We start from the raw sequence: 13,545 nt of genomic DNA on the forward strand, positions 1-13,545 counted from the left end.
TCTGATGGGTTTGTTTTGTTTTTTCAGCCTAATGATGGCTTGCTTCACTGATAGTGAGAGCTCTTTGGATCTCATCTTGAGAGTTGACAGCAACAGATTACAAATGCAAATAGCAGACTGGAAATGAACTCTGGACCTTTTATCTGCTCATTGTAATTGGGATAATGATCGAATAACACACACCTGTCCATGGAACAGCTGAGAAGCCAATTGTCCCATTACTTTTGGTCCCTTAAAGGGGTTATCCGAGTTATGGGAAAAAAAATAAAACCTAACAAAATTAATCAGGATATACATATACATTAGTCAAGCTTGATTTTTGGGGGAAAAAAAAGATCTTTACACCTTTTCTAGGTTCTGTTATTGCTGTGTTTACATGCAGCATTAACAACAATGACTCATCTCTCCCTCATGAATATTTGTGGGAGGGGTTGATCTGACCTTCTCCTCACCCTGCTCTGCACATACTGACCTTGCATAAACGTCAACATCTTATATCTCACACAGGCAAAAGATTATGGGGGAGATCTGTGGATGGCACTGTTTAGGGGAGGGGGGATCTGTGGATGGCACTGTAGGGGGATCTGTGGATGGCACTGCCATACACAGATCCCCCCTAAACAGTGCCATCCACAGATCTCCCCCCTAAACAGTGCCATCCACAGATCCCCCCTAAACAGTGCCATCATGATGATCATGGCACTGTTTAGGGGAGGGGGGATCAGTGGATGGCACTGTTTACGGGGGATCTGTAGATGGCACTGTTTATGGGGGAGATCTGCGGATGGCACTGTTTAGGGGGGATCTGTGTATGGCAGTGCCATCCACAGATCCCCCCCCTAAACAGTGCCATCCACAGATCTCCCCCCCTAAACAGTGCCATCCACAGATCCCCCCTAAACAGTGCCATCATGATGATCATGGCACTGTTTAGGGGAGGGGGGATCAGTGGATGGCACTGTTTACGGGGGATCTGTAGATGGCAGTGTTTATGGGGGAGATCTGTGGATGGCACTGTTTAGGGGAGGGGGGGATCAGTGGATGGCACTGTTTACGGGGGATCTGTAGATGGCACTGTTTATGGGGGAGATCTGCGGATGGCACTGTTTAGGGGGGATCTGTGTATGGCAGTGCTATCCACAGATCCCCCCCCTAAACAGTGCCATCCACAGATCCCCCCTAAACAGTGCCATCATGATGATCATGGCACTGTTTAGGGGAGGGGGGATCAGTGGATGGCACTGTTTACGGGGGATCTGTAGATGGCAGTGTGTATGGGGGAGATCTGTGGATGGCACTGTTTAGGGGAGGGGGGATCAGTGGATGGCAATGTTTAGGGGGGATCTGTAGATGGCACTGTTTAGGGGGGATCTGTGTATGGCAGTGCCATCCACAGATCCCCCTACAGTGCCATCCACAGATCCCCCCTCCCCTAAACAGTGCCATCATGATGATCATGGCACTGTTTAGGGGAGGGGGGATCTGTGGATGGCACTGTTTAGGGGGGAGATCTGTGTGGATGGCACTGTTTAGGGGAGGGGGATCTGTGGTCTGTGGATGGCACTGTAGGGGGATCTGTGGATGGCACTGTAGGGGGATCTGTGGATGGCACTGTTTAGGGGGGAGATCTGTGTGGATGGCACTGTTTAGGGGAGGGGGGATCTGTGGATGGCACTGTAGGGGGATCTGTGGATGGCACTGCCTGCCATCCACAGACCACAGATCCCCCTACAGTGCCATCCACAGATCCCCCTCCCCGACGCTCACAGCAGCAGTACTAATCATTCACTTCATTTTTCTATGCAGAGCTATTTTATTATTATTTTGAAATCTATGAGTCTCAGACTCTTACTTTGGCTGAGCTCCGGTAACAACAGCAGGCAGTGCAGGCAGCGTTAATTCACTTACGTCACGCGCCTGCTCCGCCTAGTGGGAGGAGCAGGCGCGTGACGTCAGTGACAGTGAGTGAGCGCCGCCCCCCGAACTGCCTGCTCTGCTTTTACTGGAGTACAGAGCCAAGAATGCAAGTAAAGAGCTCACTACAGCGCCCTGTATATTCTAACCCCCAGGCAAGCGTCCCTGTCACCATGGGAACGCTTGGGGGTTAGAATATACCATCGGATTTGAGTTTTTTATGATCTCACTGAGCTCGAAAAACTCAGATCCGATGGTATATTCTAACCAGGCAAGCGTCCCCGTCACCATGGGAACGCCTGGGGGTTAGAATATTTTATACCATTGGATGGATCTTCTGACTGTTACTCTGCTTGGCCAGCTCGGGGCCACAACCAGTTCGGAGCCCCAAGCTATTGCTGGTTTTGCCTGGCCTGATGATCGCGCATATGCGATCACCTATTAGCCGAAGGGAGGAACTTTGAGGTAGCCGCGGCACAAGTGAGGATCGCGCATGCGCGATCAACTCACAGCCGCACGGACTGTAATCCAGAGAGGTGGGGGCGTGGCCAAGGCTGATGACGTTCCGTTTACATGGCTTAGTCACTCCGACAAGCAGAGAGCTCCATGTAAACGGAACGTCACAGCTGATGACGTGGGCGGTCACATGACTGTTTAGTGTAGCAGAGAAACGGCACAAGATAGGTACTGCAAGTTATTTAGGAAAACTAATGTATAGGGGAAATAAAGCCATAGAGAGAAATTAAGTTAACTCGGATAACCCCTTTAAACAAGTGGGAGGCACATATGCAAACTGTTGTCCTTCCTACACCGTTCATCTGATTTGGATGTAAATACCCTCAAAATAAAGCTGACAGTCTGCAGTTAAAGCACATCTTGTTCGTTCCATTTCAAATCCATTGTGGTGGTGTATAGAGCCAAAAAAGTAAGAATTGTGTCGATGTCCCAATATTTATGGACCTGGCTGTATGTGACGCAGGCCGCACATGTTACACAGAGATCAAGATCAAGGCACATTCAAACCTGAAGTTGCCACACCTCCAGGCGTGCATGTACAAACAGAATAACAGAATAAAGTGGTCTTTAAATATCAGTGTGAGGGTTTAGCCATATATTGACAATTACATTTACCATTGTAGTGCACCATTTGTAAATTTTCAATAGGATACTTGTACAACAAAAGGAGAATCCCAAAATCAAAGCAACCCTCCTCTTCAAGAAAAAATTCACATTGACTGGGAGAGAACAGAACACCTACATGGTGCCCTGCTTTGCATATTTTCCGTTGAAGATTTGCTAATTCACAGAAACTTCTTCTGCCATTGAAGATGGCCGCACTCCTTCTCATACTGTCTGTTGCTCATTCTGCATTAGTAGCCCAAGACACTTTATCCAGCCCTGCTCTTGGTTTGGTCAACACTGTTCATGTGAGCACTACTGGCCAATCCAAGGGCAACAGGAAGTGTCTTGGGCTACCAAATGTGTGGTATGCATCATGCAGTCTGAGAAGCAGGGTGAGAATTGATGGATCTGCAGCTAAAGAGTTGAAAAGGAGGGCACCATGTAAGTGTTCAGTTCATTTCCCAGTTAATGTGAATTTGTTTTGAACCAGAGAGTCACTTTAATAAGAAAATGTGTTTTGCAATTTAGCATGTATAAGAGTAGGTCTAGGTAATGTTCATAAATGACATAGACCCCATAAAATTGCAGTAGGTGGTCACACAAGCTTTAGCTAATCCTAGCAGTGGACCCTTTTAGCCATAATTTAATTGGCACTGGTAAAGATAAGTGAGCATCTGGTGTTCATTTGGTAATAAATGAGTGAAAAGTGTGAAAAGTTTATTAAGCATATGGGTGGCATAGAGCAGTGTTTCCCAACCAGCGTGCCTCCAGCTGTTGCAAAACTACACCTCCCAGCATGCCCGGACAGCCTTTGGCTGTGCAGGCATGCTGGGAGGTGTAGTTTTGCAACAGCTGGAGGCACGCTGGTTGGGAAACACTGGCATAGAGCATATGTTAGGGCCATACAGTGAGCATATACTCAGGTGGTGTGTACATGTTAATGCCGAATTTGCTTCCATTTATGATATCTATCCTATACTCTTTGTTGGAGCTTGTGTTGTCTGTTGACATTGGGATGTATTATACTGTATGATCTGGATAGAAACACCTTTTGCTATCTCTACAAGGGATTACATTCTGGGAACTTTGCAGACTAAGACCTCCTGTAAGTAAGTGTGATTTACTTGCTAAATTGTACATTATCCTGTGTTATTACATTTCCGATTTACTTTGTTTCCTGATCACCTTAAATGATTAATACAAAATCATTTGCTTTGGGAAAATAAGAAAAGTTTGTTTAATTTTCTAGGTGAAGACGGGTTGATCAGCTCCCATGGATACCTCAATTTATCTTCCTACCATGAAGTAGAAGATAACAATACAATAGTCTTTGAAAGCGAAGATTTATCCACCAACACCACTGGTCTCAAGAAAAGTTTGTGTAAACAATCACTCATTGGCAAAACAAGAACTAAACAGAAATGTGGGAAACATTTAAAAAAAAAATCTATTCTTTTTTTGCATAAAAGAAATCATCACAAATCATTTTCATGCTCTAAATGTGGGAAATCTTTTACCAGGAAATGCATTCTAGTTGGACATCAGAGAACTCACACAGGAGAGAAGCCTTATTCGTGTTCAGAATGCGGAAAATCTTTTACCAGAAAATTAATTCTAGTTAGACATCAGAGGACTCACACAGGAGAGGAGCCATTGTCATGTTCAGAATGTGGGAAATGTTTTACCCGTCAATCAACTTTTATTCAGCATCAGAGAACTCACACTGGGGTAAAGCCATTTCCATGTCCTGAATGTGGGAAGTGTTTTAGTAATAAATCAAATCTTGTTACACATCAGAGAACTCACACAGGGGAGAAGCCATTTAGATGTCCAGAATGTGGGAAGTATTTTGGTGATAAAGGAATTCTTATACAACATCTTAAAAGTCACACAGGGGAGAAGCTATTTTCATGTTCAGAATGTGGGAAATGTTTTACCTATCAATCAACTTTTATTCAGCATCAGAGAACTCACACTGGGGTAAAGCCATTTCCATGTCCTGAATGTGGGAAGTGTTTTAGTCAGAAATCAACTCTTGTTACACATCAGAGAACTCACACAGGGGAGAAGCCATTTAGATGTCCAGAATGTGGGAAGTATTTTGGTTATAAAACAGTTCTTAAACGACATCTTAGAAGTCACACAGGAGAGGAGCCATTGTCATGTTCAGAATGTGGCAAATGTTTTACCTGTCAATCAAAATTAATTCTGCATCAGAGAACTCACACTGGGGAGAAGCCATTTCCATGTCCTGAATGTGGGAAGTGTTTTAGTCAGAAATCGCACCTTTATACACATCAGAGAACTCACACTGGGGAGAAGCCATTTCCATGTCCTGAATGTGGGAAGTGTTTTAGTAATAAATCAAGTCTTGTTACACATCAGAGAACTCACACTGGGGAGAAGCCATTTCCATGTCCTGAATGTGGGAAGTGTTTTAGTAATAAATCAAGTCTTGTTACACATCAGAGAACTCACACAGGGGAGAAGCCATTTAGATGTCCAGAATGTGGGAAGTATTTTGGTAATAAAGGAATTCTTATACAACATCAAAAAAGTCACACAGGGGAGAAGCCATTTTCATGTTCACAGTGTGAAAAATGTTTTAGTCAGAAAGCAAATTTTGTGCTCCATCTAAGAAATCACTTAGGGGAGAAGCTATTTTCATGCTTAGAATGTGGGAAGTGTTTTAGTCAGAAATCGAACCTTTATGCACATCAGAGAACTCACACTGGGGAGAAGCCATTTCCATGTCCTGAATGTGGGAAGTGTTTTAGACAGAAATCAGCTCTTGTGGGCCATCTAAGAATCCACTCAGGGGAGAAGCTATTTTCATGCTTAGAATGTGGGAAGTGTTTTAGTCAGAAATCGAACCTTTATGCACATCAGAGAACTCACATTGGGGAGAAGCCATTTCCATGTCCTGAATGTGGGAAGTGTTTTAGTCAGAAATCAGCTCTTGTGGGCCATCTAAGAATCCACTCAGGGGAGAAGCCATTTTCATGTTTAGAATGTGGGAAATGTTTTACTAGTCAGACAAATTGTATTCTGCATCAGAGAACTCACACTGGGGAGAAGCCATTTCCATGTCCTGAATGTGGGAAGTGTTTTAATAATAAATCACATCTTGTTACACATCAGAGAATTCACACAGGGGAGAAGCCATTTAGATGTCCAGAATGTGGGAAGAGTTTTAGTACAAAATTGTGTCTTGTTAGACATCAGAAAACTCACACAGGTGAGAAGCCATTTTCATGTTCAGAATGTGGGAAATGTTTTACCCGTCAATCAACTTTTATTCAGCATCAGAGAACTCACACTGGGGTAAAGCCATTTCCATGTCCTGAATGTGGGAAGTGTTTTAATAATAAATCACATCTTGTTACACATCAGAGAACTCACACAGGGGAGAAGCCATTTAGATGTCCAGAATGTGGGAATTATTTTGGTGATAAATCCGTTCTTAGACGACATCTTAGACGTCACACAGGGGAGAATCCATTTTCATGTTCAGAATGTGGGAAGAGTTTTAGTACAAAATTGTGTCTTGTTAGACATCAGAGAACTCACACTGGGGAGAAGCCATTTCCATGTCCTGAATGTGGGAAGTGTTTTAGTAATAAATCAAGTCTTGTTACACATCAGAGAACTCACACTGGGGAGAAGCCATTTCCATGTCCTGAATGTGGGAAGTGTTTTAGTAATAAATCAAGTCTTGTTACACATCAGAGAACTCACACAGGGGAGAAGCCATTTAGATGTCCAGAATGTGGTAAGTATTTTGGTAATAAAGGAATTCTTATACAACATCAAAAAAGTCACACAGGGGAGAAGCCATTTTCATGTTCACAGTGTGAAAAATGTTTTAGTCAGAAAGCAAATTTTGTGCTCCATCTAAGAAATCACTTAGGGGAGAAGCTATTTTCATGCTTAGAATGTGGGAAGTGTTTTAGTCAGAAATCGAACCTTTATGCACATCAGAGAACTCACACTGGGGAGAAGCCATTTCCATGTCCTGAATGTGGGAAGTGTTTTAGACAGAAATCAGCTCTTGTGGGCCATCTAAGAATCCACTCAGGGGAGAAGCTATTTTCATGCTTAGAATGTGGGAAGTGTTTTAGTCAGAAATCGAACCTTTATGCACATCAGAGAACTCACATTGGGGAGAAGCCATTTCCATGTCCTGAATGTGGGAAGTGTTTTAGTCAGAAATCAGCTCTTGTGGGCCATCTAAGAATCCACTCAGGGGAGAAGCCATTTTCATGTTTAGAATGTGGGAAATGTTTTACTAGTCAGACAAATTGTATTCTGCATCAGAGAACTCACACTGGGGAGAAGCCATTTCCATGTCCTGAATGTGGGAAGTGTTTTAATAATAAATCACATCTTGTTACACATCAGAGAATTCACACAGGGGAGAAGCCATTTAGATGTCCAGAATGTGGGAAGAGTTTTAGTACAAAATTGTGTCTTGTTAGACATCAGAAAACTCACACAGGTGAGAAGCCATTTTCATGTTCAGAATGTGGGAAATGTTTTACCCGTCAATCAACTTTTATTCAGCATCAGAGAACTCACACTGGGGTAAAGCCATTTCCATGTCCTGAATGTGGGAAGTGTTTTAATAATAAATCACATCTTGTTACACATCAGAGAACTCACACAGGGGAGAAGCCATTTAGATGTCCAGAATGTGGGAAGAGTTTTAGTACAAAATTGTGTCTTGTTAGACATCAGAAAACTCACACAGGTGAGAAGCCATTTTCATGTTCAGAATGTGGGAAATGTTTTACCCGTCAATCAACTTTTATTCAGCATCAGAGAACTCACACTGGGGTAAAGCCATTTCCATGTCCTGAATGTGGGAAGTGTTTTAATAATAAATCACATCTTGTTACACATCAGAGAACTCACACAGGGGAGAAGCCATTTAGATGTCCAGAATGTGGGAATTATTTTGGTGATAAATCCGTTCTTAGACGACATCTTAGACGTCACACAGGGGAGAATCCATTTTCATGTTCAGAATGTGGGAAGAGTTTTAGTACAAAATTGTGTCTTGTTAGACATCAGAAAACTCACACAGGTGAGAAGCCATTTTCATGTTCAAAATGTGGGAAATCTTTTAGTCAGAAATCAAGTCTTTCTAGACATGAGAGAGCTCACTCAGAGGAGAAGCCATTGTGAGAGTAATGTGGTCAATGCTAATGTGGTCAATTAAGTGTCCTTAATTTGGGAAGTGTTTTGGTGTGAAATCAATGCTTGTAGAACATCAAAGAATTCACACAGGAGATAAGACATTTATGTGTACTGAATGAGTTTTTTTTTTTGTTCAATCAGTTTTTATTGGTTTATCCATGCAGATAAGCAATAATAATTACCAAGAGGTAATTGTGAAAAACACATGTAATATGTAATATATCAAAAGATACAAGACACTAGTCATGTCGATTAGTATCCTACTTATGAAACGTTTGAAAATATAATTATAGTAAGGGGAACTAAAAAAATATATATATATAACGAAAATATAACAGTAAGAAAACAAGAATAAGAACAGAAGGGGAGACAGGACAGAGACACTAGGTAAGGAACAAGGATACTGGGAGAATACATGGAGACAAGATATACCATATCCAGGCTGATAACATCTAGAGAACTTAAAGGTTCAGCAAAGAGAGCCGTCTCTCAACCAAGCCGAGAAGCGCGGGGAGGATCGGAACTGGAGCCAAGACTCCCAAGTTACTGTATAGACCGGGCCAGATAAACTTGAGTCAGCACTTAACTCCTCTAGGTGTGCCAGGGCATCCAGAGAAGTTGCCCAAGTAATCCTCTGCAGACTCTGCCTCATGGCATGAATGTGGTATTTTAGTGTGAAATCAGTGCTTATACAACATCTTAGAAGTCACACAGGGGAGAAGCCATTTTCATGTTCACAGTGTAAAAAATGTTTTAGTCAGAAAACACAAGTTGTAATTTAAGAACTCATTTAGGGGAGAAGTCATTTTCATGCTTAGAATGTGGGAAATGTTTTATTCTGAAATCATATCTTGTTACACATCAGAGAAGTCATACAGGGGAGAAGCCATTTACGTGTCCGGAATGTGAGAAGTGTTTCAGTGTGAAATCGCAACTTGTTACACATCAGCGAGTCCACACAGTGGAGAAGCCATTTTCCTGCTCAAAATGCGGTAAATGTTTCAGGCTACTTTCACACTAGCGTTGTTTTAATCCGGCGTTCAATTCCGACACCTGAACTGCCCGCCGGATCCGGAAAAACGTGTGAAAACGGATTACATTTGAATCCTGATCAGGATTTTGATCACAATGAAAAAATGCATTGGAAAAAACGGATCCGCCATTTATGGACTTTAACTTTTTTTTCACATTTTTCGGGTTTAACATGCAAAAGCCGGATCCGTTTTGACTGAACACACAGTGCCAGATCCGGCGTTAATGCAAGTCAATGGGAAAAAGGCCTGATCCGGCGTTCAGTCAAAGTGTTCAGGCTTTTTGGCCGGAGGTAAAAATACTGCATGCTACGTTTTTCTGAAAAGCCTGATCAGTCAAAAAGACTGAACTGAAGACATCCTGATGCATCCTGAAGGACTGACTCTCCATTCAGAATGCATGGGGATAAAACTGATCAGTTCTTTTCCGGATTTGAGCCCCTAGGACGGAACTCAGCGCCGGAAAAGAAAAACGCTAGTGTGAAAGTAGCCTAAGTCTGAAATCACATCTTGCTGCACATCAGAGAATTCACACAGGGGAGAAGTCGTTTATGTGTTCTAAATGTGGGAAGTGTTTTGGTCTGAAGACATTGCTTATAGAACATCTAAGAACTCACACAGGAGAGAAGCCATTTTCATGTTCAAAATGTGGGAAATCTTTTAGTCAGAAATCAAGTCTTTCTAGACATGAGAGAGCTCACTCAGAGGAGAAGCCATTGTGAAAGTAATGTGGTCAATGCTAACATTTTATAGTACATATAATATGAGTGATTTATAATACATATAACCGTATAGATGAACCTGCATTTTTTTATATATGTATCCTCTGTGAACTTTGTCATCTATTCCACTGTTTCAAAACAACTTGGCCTAGAACATATTATGAAAGCCATCTGTAATTGTGCTGTGACTTTAATAGAAAGGGGAGTGTTTCCCTCAATTCAGAACACAGTGAAGAAGATTACAAAAGATGCAGTGTGAACAGATATATCAATGTTCTCAGAGATTCTAGGAAATGTTTGTTGCTTTTCCACAATTAATGGATCCAGATAGTCAGGTCCAGTATCGGACAATTGAACTTTTACCTAGTTTTCAAACCACAAGATATTGCCAATATGCTATCATGTGTAATTATGTAATGTGTCACATTTACATTTAAATATTGTAACCGCCTTGAAACTTTCAGTTACTCCCATTATTAGAAGGTATATTAATAAAGATATTTGGGAGGGGTCTTTAAGATCTCCTTAGATACAGCAAGCATTGTCTGTGTCTTTGTTTTTGGCTGATTTAATTACTTACTACCTGAAAATTGAACTACTCTGACAATTTTGAGGCCCCAGCGAGATACCCGATCCTGCTGGTCCAATACTGAACCCCAGAGGAGCAGTACCCACGAGTCAAGGAACGCTAATCCTAGGTAAGTGTGCCATTGACTCACTGCTTTCCTGAACTGTGGGGTACTTCAGGATCAGTCTAGCTTGCAGGGTCTAGGTATTATCTCAGGTAGATTGTGATTAATTGATTCATGTCTATGTTTTTGATTGGTTTGAAATGTTATTGTGTTATTATTATGTATATGATTTTACTACTAACTTGCACAAACTGTAGAAGGCATGTGTTTGACGATGTGAATTTTGTCTTGTCATCCAGTGTCCTGTGAAGAGTTAGCTGATCACAGTAACTCCGATCAGGAGTGTGAGTGAAGTGGCAGCTCCTGGCAACAGGAGAGGTCCATGTAATTCTGGATAGGGTTCCTGCTGTTCCCTGTGAACAACCCGAAGGGGGGCATTGGGTCAGGAGTCAGTCTGTGTTGTTTGTCCTAAATCTGCTACTAAAAGACTCCTAAATCTGCTACTAAAAGACTCTGCTTGTATTAACTTGAGAGTTAAATGTGGAAGTTGGACACTCTCCATACGCTGTGGCTGCTTCCGGAGCAGGCAGAATAAATGGGTCTTTGTAATGTACTAATTCCCTATCCAGTAATGGAAAGTTGCAGTATATACAGATTAGATGAAGAGTATATACTGTAGGAAAAACTATTGGGTTGTGCTTATACATATTTATGTGCATTTATCTGTGGTATAGAATATGTCAAAAAGCAAGTGAGACTACTCATTTTGAAGTTCCGCTCGTTTTCTTATATAGGGTTTACAGTTATCTAATCACAGAAAAGATACAAAACATCCTGCACGATATGATGGTAAATATGCGGATGTGCATGGCTATATTTATAAAGTCACAGAAAATAATGCACTATAATAATAGATGCAAGCATACCATATGGACTAAGCCCTCACTCTAATGATAAAATCTGAGACTCTTAGCCAATACATTTTGATCAAAACACATCTGTGCCCACCTACCGATGCCGTTATGCATTTATGTTCAGGAGCACAGACCCTGCACATATAGTGTGTTGCTCCTAGTTTCCTCTATGTGCATCAGCAACCAATGAAAGGAGGAGCACACACACCTACATGTACCACCTTAATCAAGGTCGCCTCTTAGGTGGGGCAAAAGTGCACATGAATGCTATCCCCAGAGTAGGAGTGCATTTACACCTAAAGGTGCCACTCCTTCAAGACAAATTAAACAAATCACAGAATAAACATACAAAACATCCTGTGCATCCGCATATTTACCAAAGCACATCAAGTTCATTTGAGCCTACCACCTATTGGAGCCAACCCAGACACGTGGGACGCCGATGTTGAAGCAACACGCAGGATGAGAGCCACAGACAAACATCTATCCTTATACTGACAAGGAAAGCTCCGCGCGGACGTCAGGACAGGTAAGTGGCCAGTACACCCGTACACGGTGGGACGCCACTGGAGAAGAACGGTGAGTACTGGTCCGCGATAACTGCAAATGGCCAAAAGAATACAATAATAGAAATATTGGAAAACAACTCCTGTTTGTTCTTTTTAACCCCTGCTTGACCAGACTAACAAAGGCGGGGATGTCTTTCTCTGCATCCCTGCCAAGTATATATGGTGAATAGCTAATGGAATCTGCTGACACAGTTTTGTTGTGATCATCCCACATACCTGGATCGAGGTGAGATACAGTGTGTACCAAATATCTCCACTTGGCTCCTGCCGCATACTTTGCAAACATAATAGGAGTGAGTTGGTATACAGTGTGCACTGAACATCCTGTTCTGGCTCCTGCTGACATCCTGCGGTGATATTGAACTTGCCCTAAAAAAATAACAATAACTTCCTACCTCCCAGTGTGGCAAACTCACTTAAATCTGTGTACATTGAACTTATTGTATGGTGACATTATATTGCCACAGGTTGGCCACATAAGGAGGAGGCGAGCACATACAGATTTTTAGTGGATTGACACTTGGTACATATGTCAGCAAAATAACGCAACACATCGTTTGCATTTTTTTATTGATTTTAATCTATCTTTGTACATCATTGTATATTCTTCTTTGCAGGTGATTACATTGTATTTGATCCCATAACCAATATTTAATGGGGGATTGTACGTTTTATTTTTATTTATTTTAATTGTATTTATTTCATCTGGTTAATTTTTGTGTTTTTACATGATTCATTAAATATTATATATCTATACAACTCTCTGTATGACCTCAGATTTAGAGTGCCAGTCCTCACATAAAAATTTTTTTAAATAAAGGGAATAAATGAGGGATTAAGTAAGAACTTGATCCCAGACATTGAGATGAAGTTCAATGGCAGCTTTACTTGGGTAAACATTTTTTCAAAACAGATATAAGGCTTTATCTTGGTTCCAGCAGGCTTTAGCATTAAAATGGCAGGCAAACTCAACTTTGCTATATCTGACAAGCTGACCGGATAACTTGGCTTCTTCTTTACGCTGTACTTCACTTTTTAGTCAGACTTTTCTTTAGCCAAGGAATAGGTTAGAATCCTGGCAGCTCCAACATGGAGTCTCAATCAGCACAAACCAGAACTGCCCCACCTCCTTCTGGTAGCGAGCAGGACTGGCCCACTTCTGACCAAAGGGGGAAGGGGAATGGAATGATGAGTTCCATTCTATCTAACTATAGATCTGCCGTGTTTGCTGCCACCTGCTGGTGAACCAGGTAAATTACATTTATAACTGTTACATAACATTAGAACTGCACAGTGTATAGGACCTGGAAATAAATGCATAAGATGACATGAGGTTAGACCAATAGAGATAGTAGCAAGGTGCAGAAGTGGTAACACCACTCTGGGATGTTACAGTGACATATACTCATTTTTGGTGTGAGATACACGTGCACTGCATATGT

General features: G+C 41.8%; 3 protein-coding genes across 3 annotated transcripts in view; 2 read left to right on the forward strand and 1 right to left on the reverse strand.

Moving 5' to 3' along the window:
* LOC120997454 (gastrula zinc finger protein XlCGF26.1-like) overlaps positions 1–10,972 on the forward strand; it is a 27,190-nt gene extending 16,218 nt beyond the window's left edge. Inside the window, exons 2-4 of the mRNA XM_040427532.1 lie at positions 5,163–5,829; positions 5,902–6,808; positions 10,920–10,972. Of these exons, the coding sequence (XP_040283466.1) occupies positions 5,163–5,829; positions 5,902–6,808; positions 10,920–10,972 (1,627 nt within the window). The remainder of the gene's footprint in view (positions 1–5,162; positions 5,830–5,901; positions 6,809–10,919) is intronic.
* The window catches only part of LOC120999669 (zinc finger protein 436-like), a 1,002,518-nt gene that overhangs the window by 300,372 nt on the left and 688,601 nt on the right, over positions 1–13,545 (reverse strand). The gene's annotated exons all lie outside the window — the stretch shown is intronic.
* The window catches only part of LOC120999704 (zinc finger protein 501-like), a 368,655-nt gene that overhangs the window by 120,476 nt on the left and 234,634 nt on the right, over positions 1–13,545 (forward strand). The window lies entirely within an intron of this gene.

This window comes from Bufo bufo, chromosome 4 (assembly GCF_905171765.1).
Source record: "Bufo bufo chromosome 4, aBufBuf1.1, whole genome shotgun sequence".
Classification (NCBI taxonomy): domain Eukaryota; kingdom Metazoa; phylum Chordata; class Amphibia; order Anura; family Bufonidae; genus Bufo; species Bufo bufo.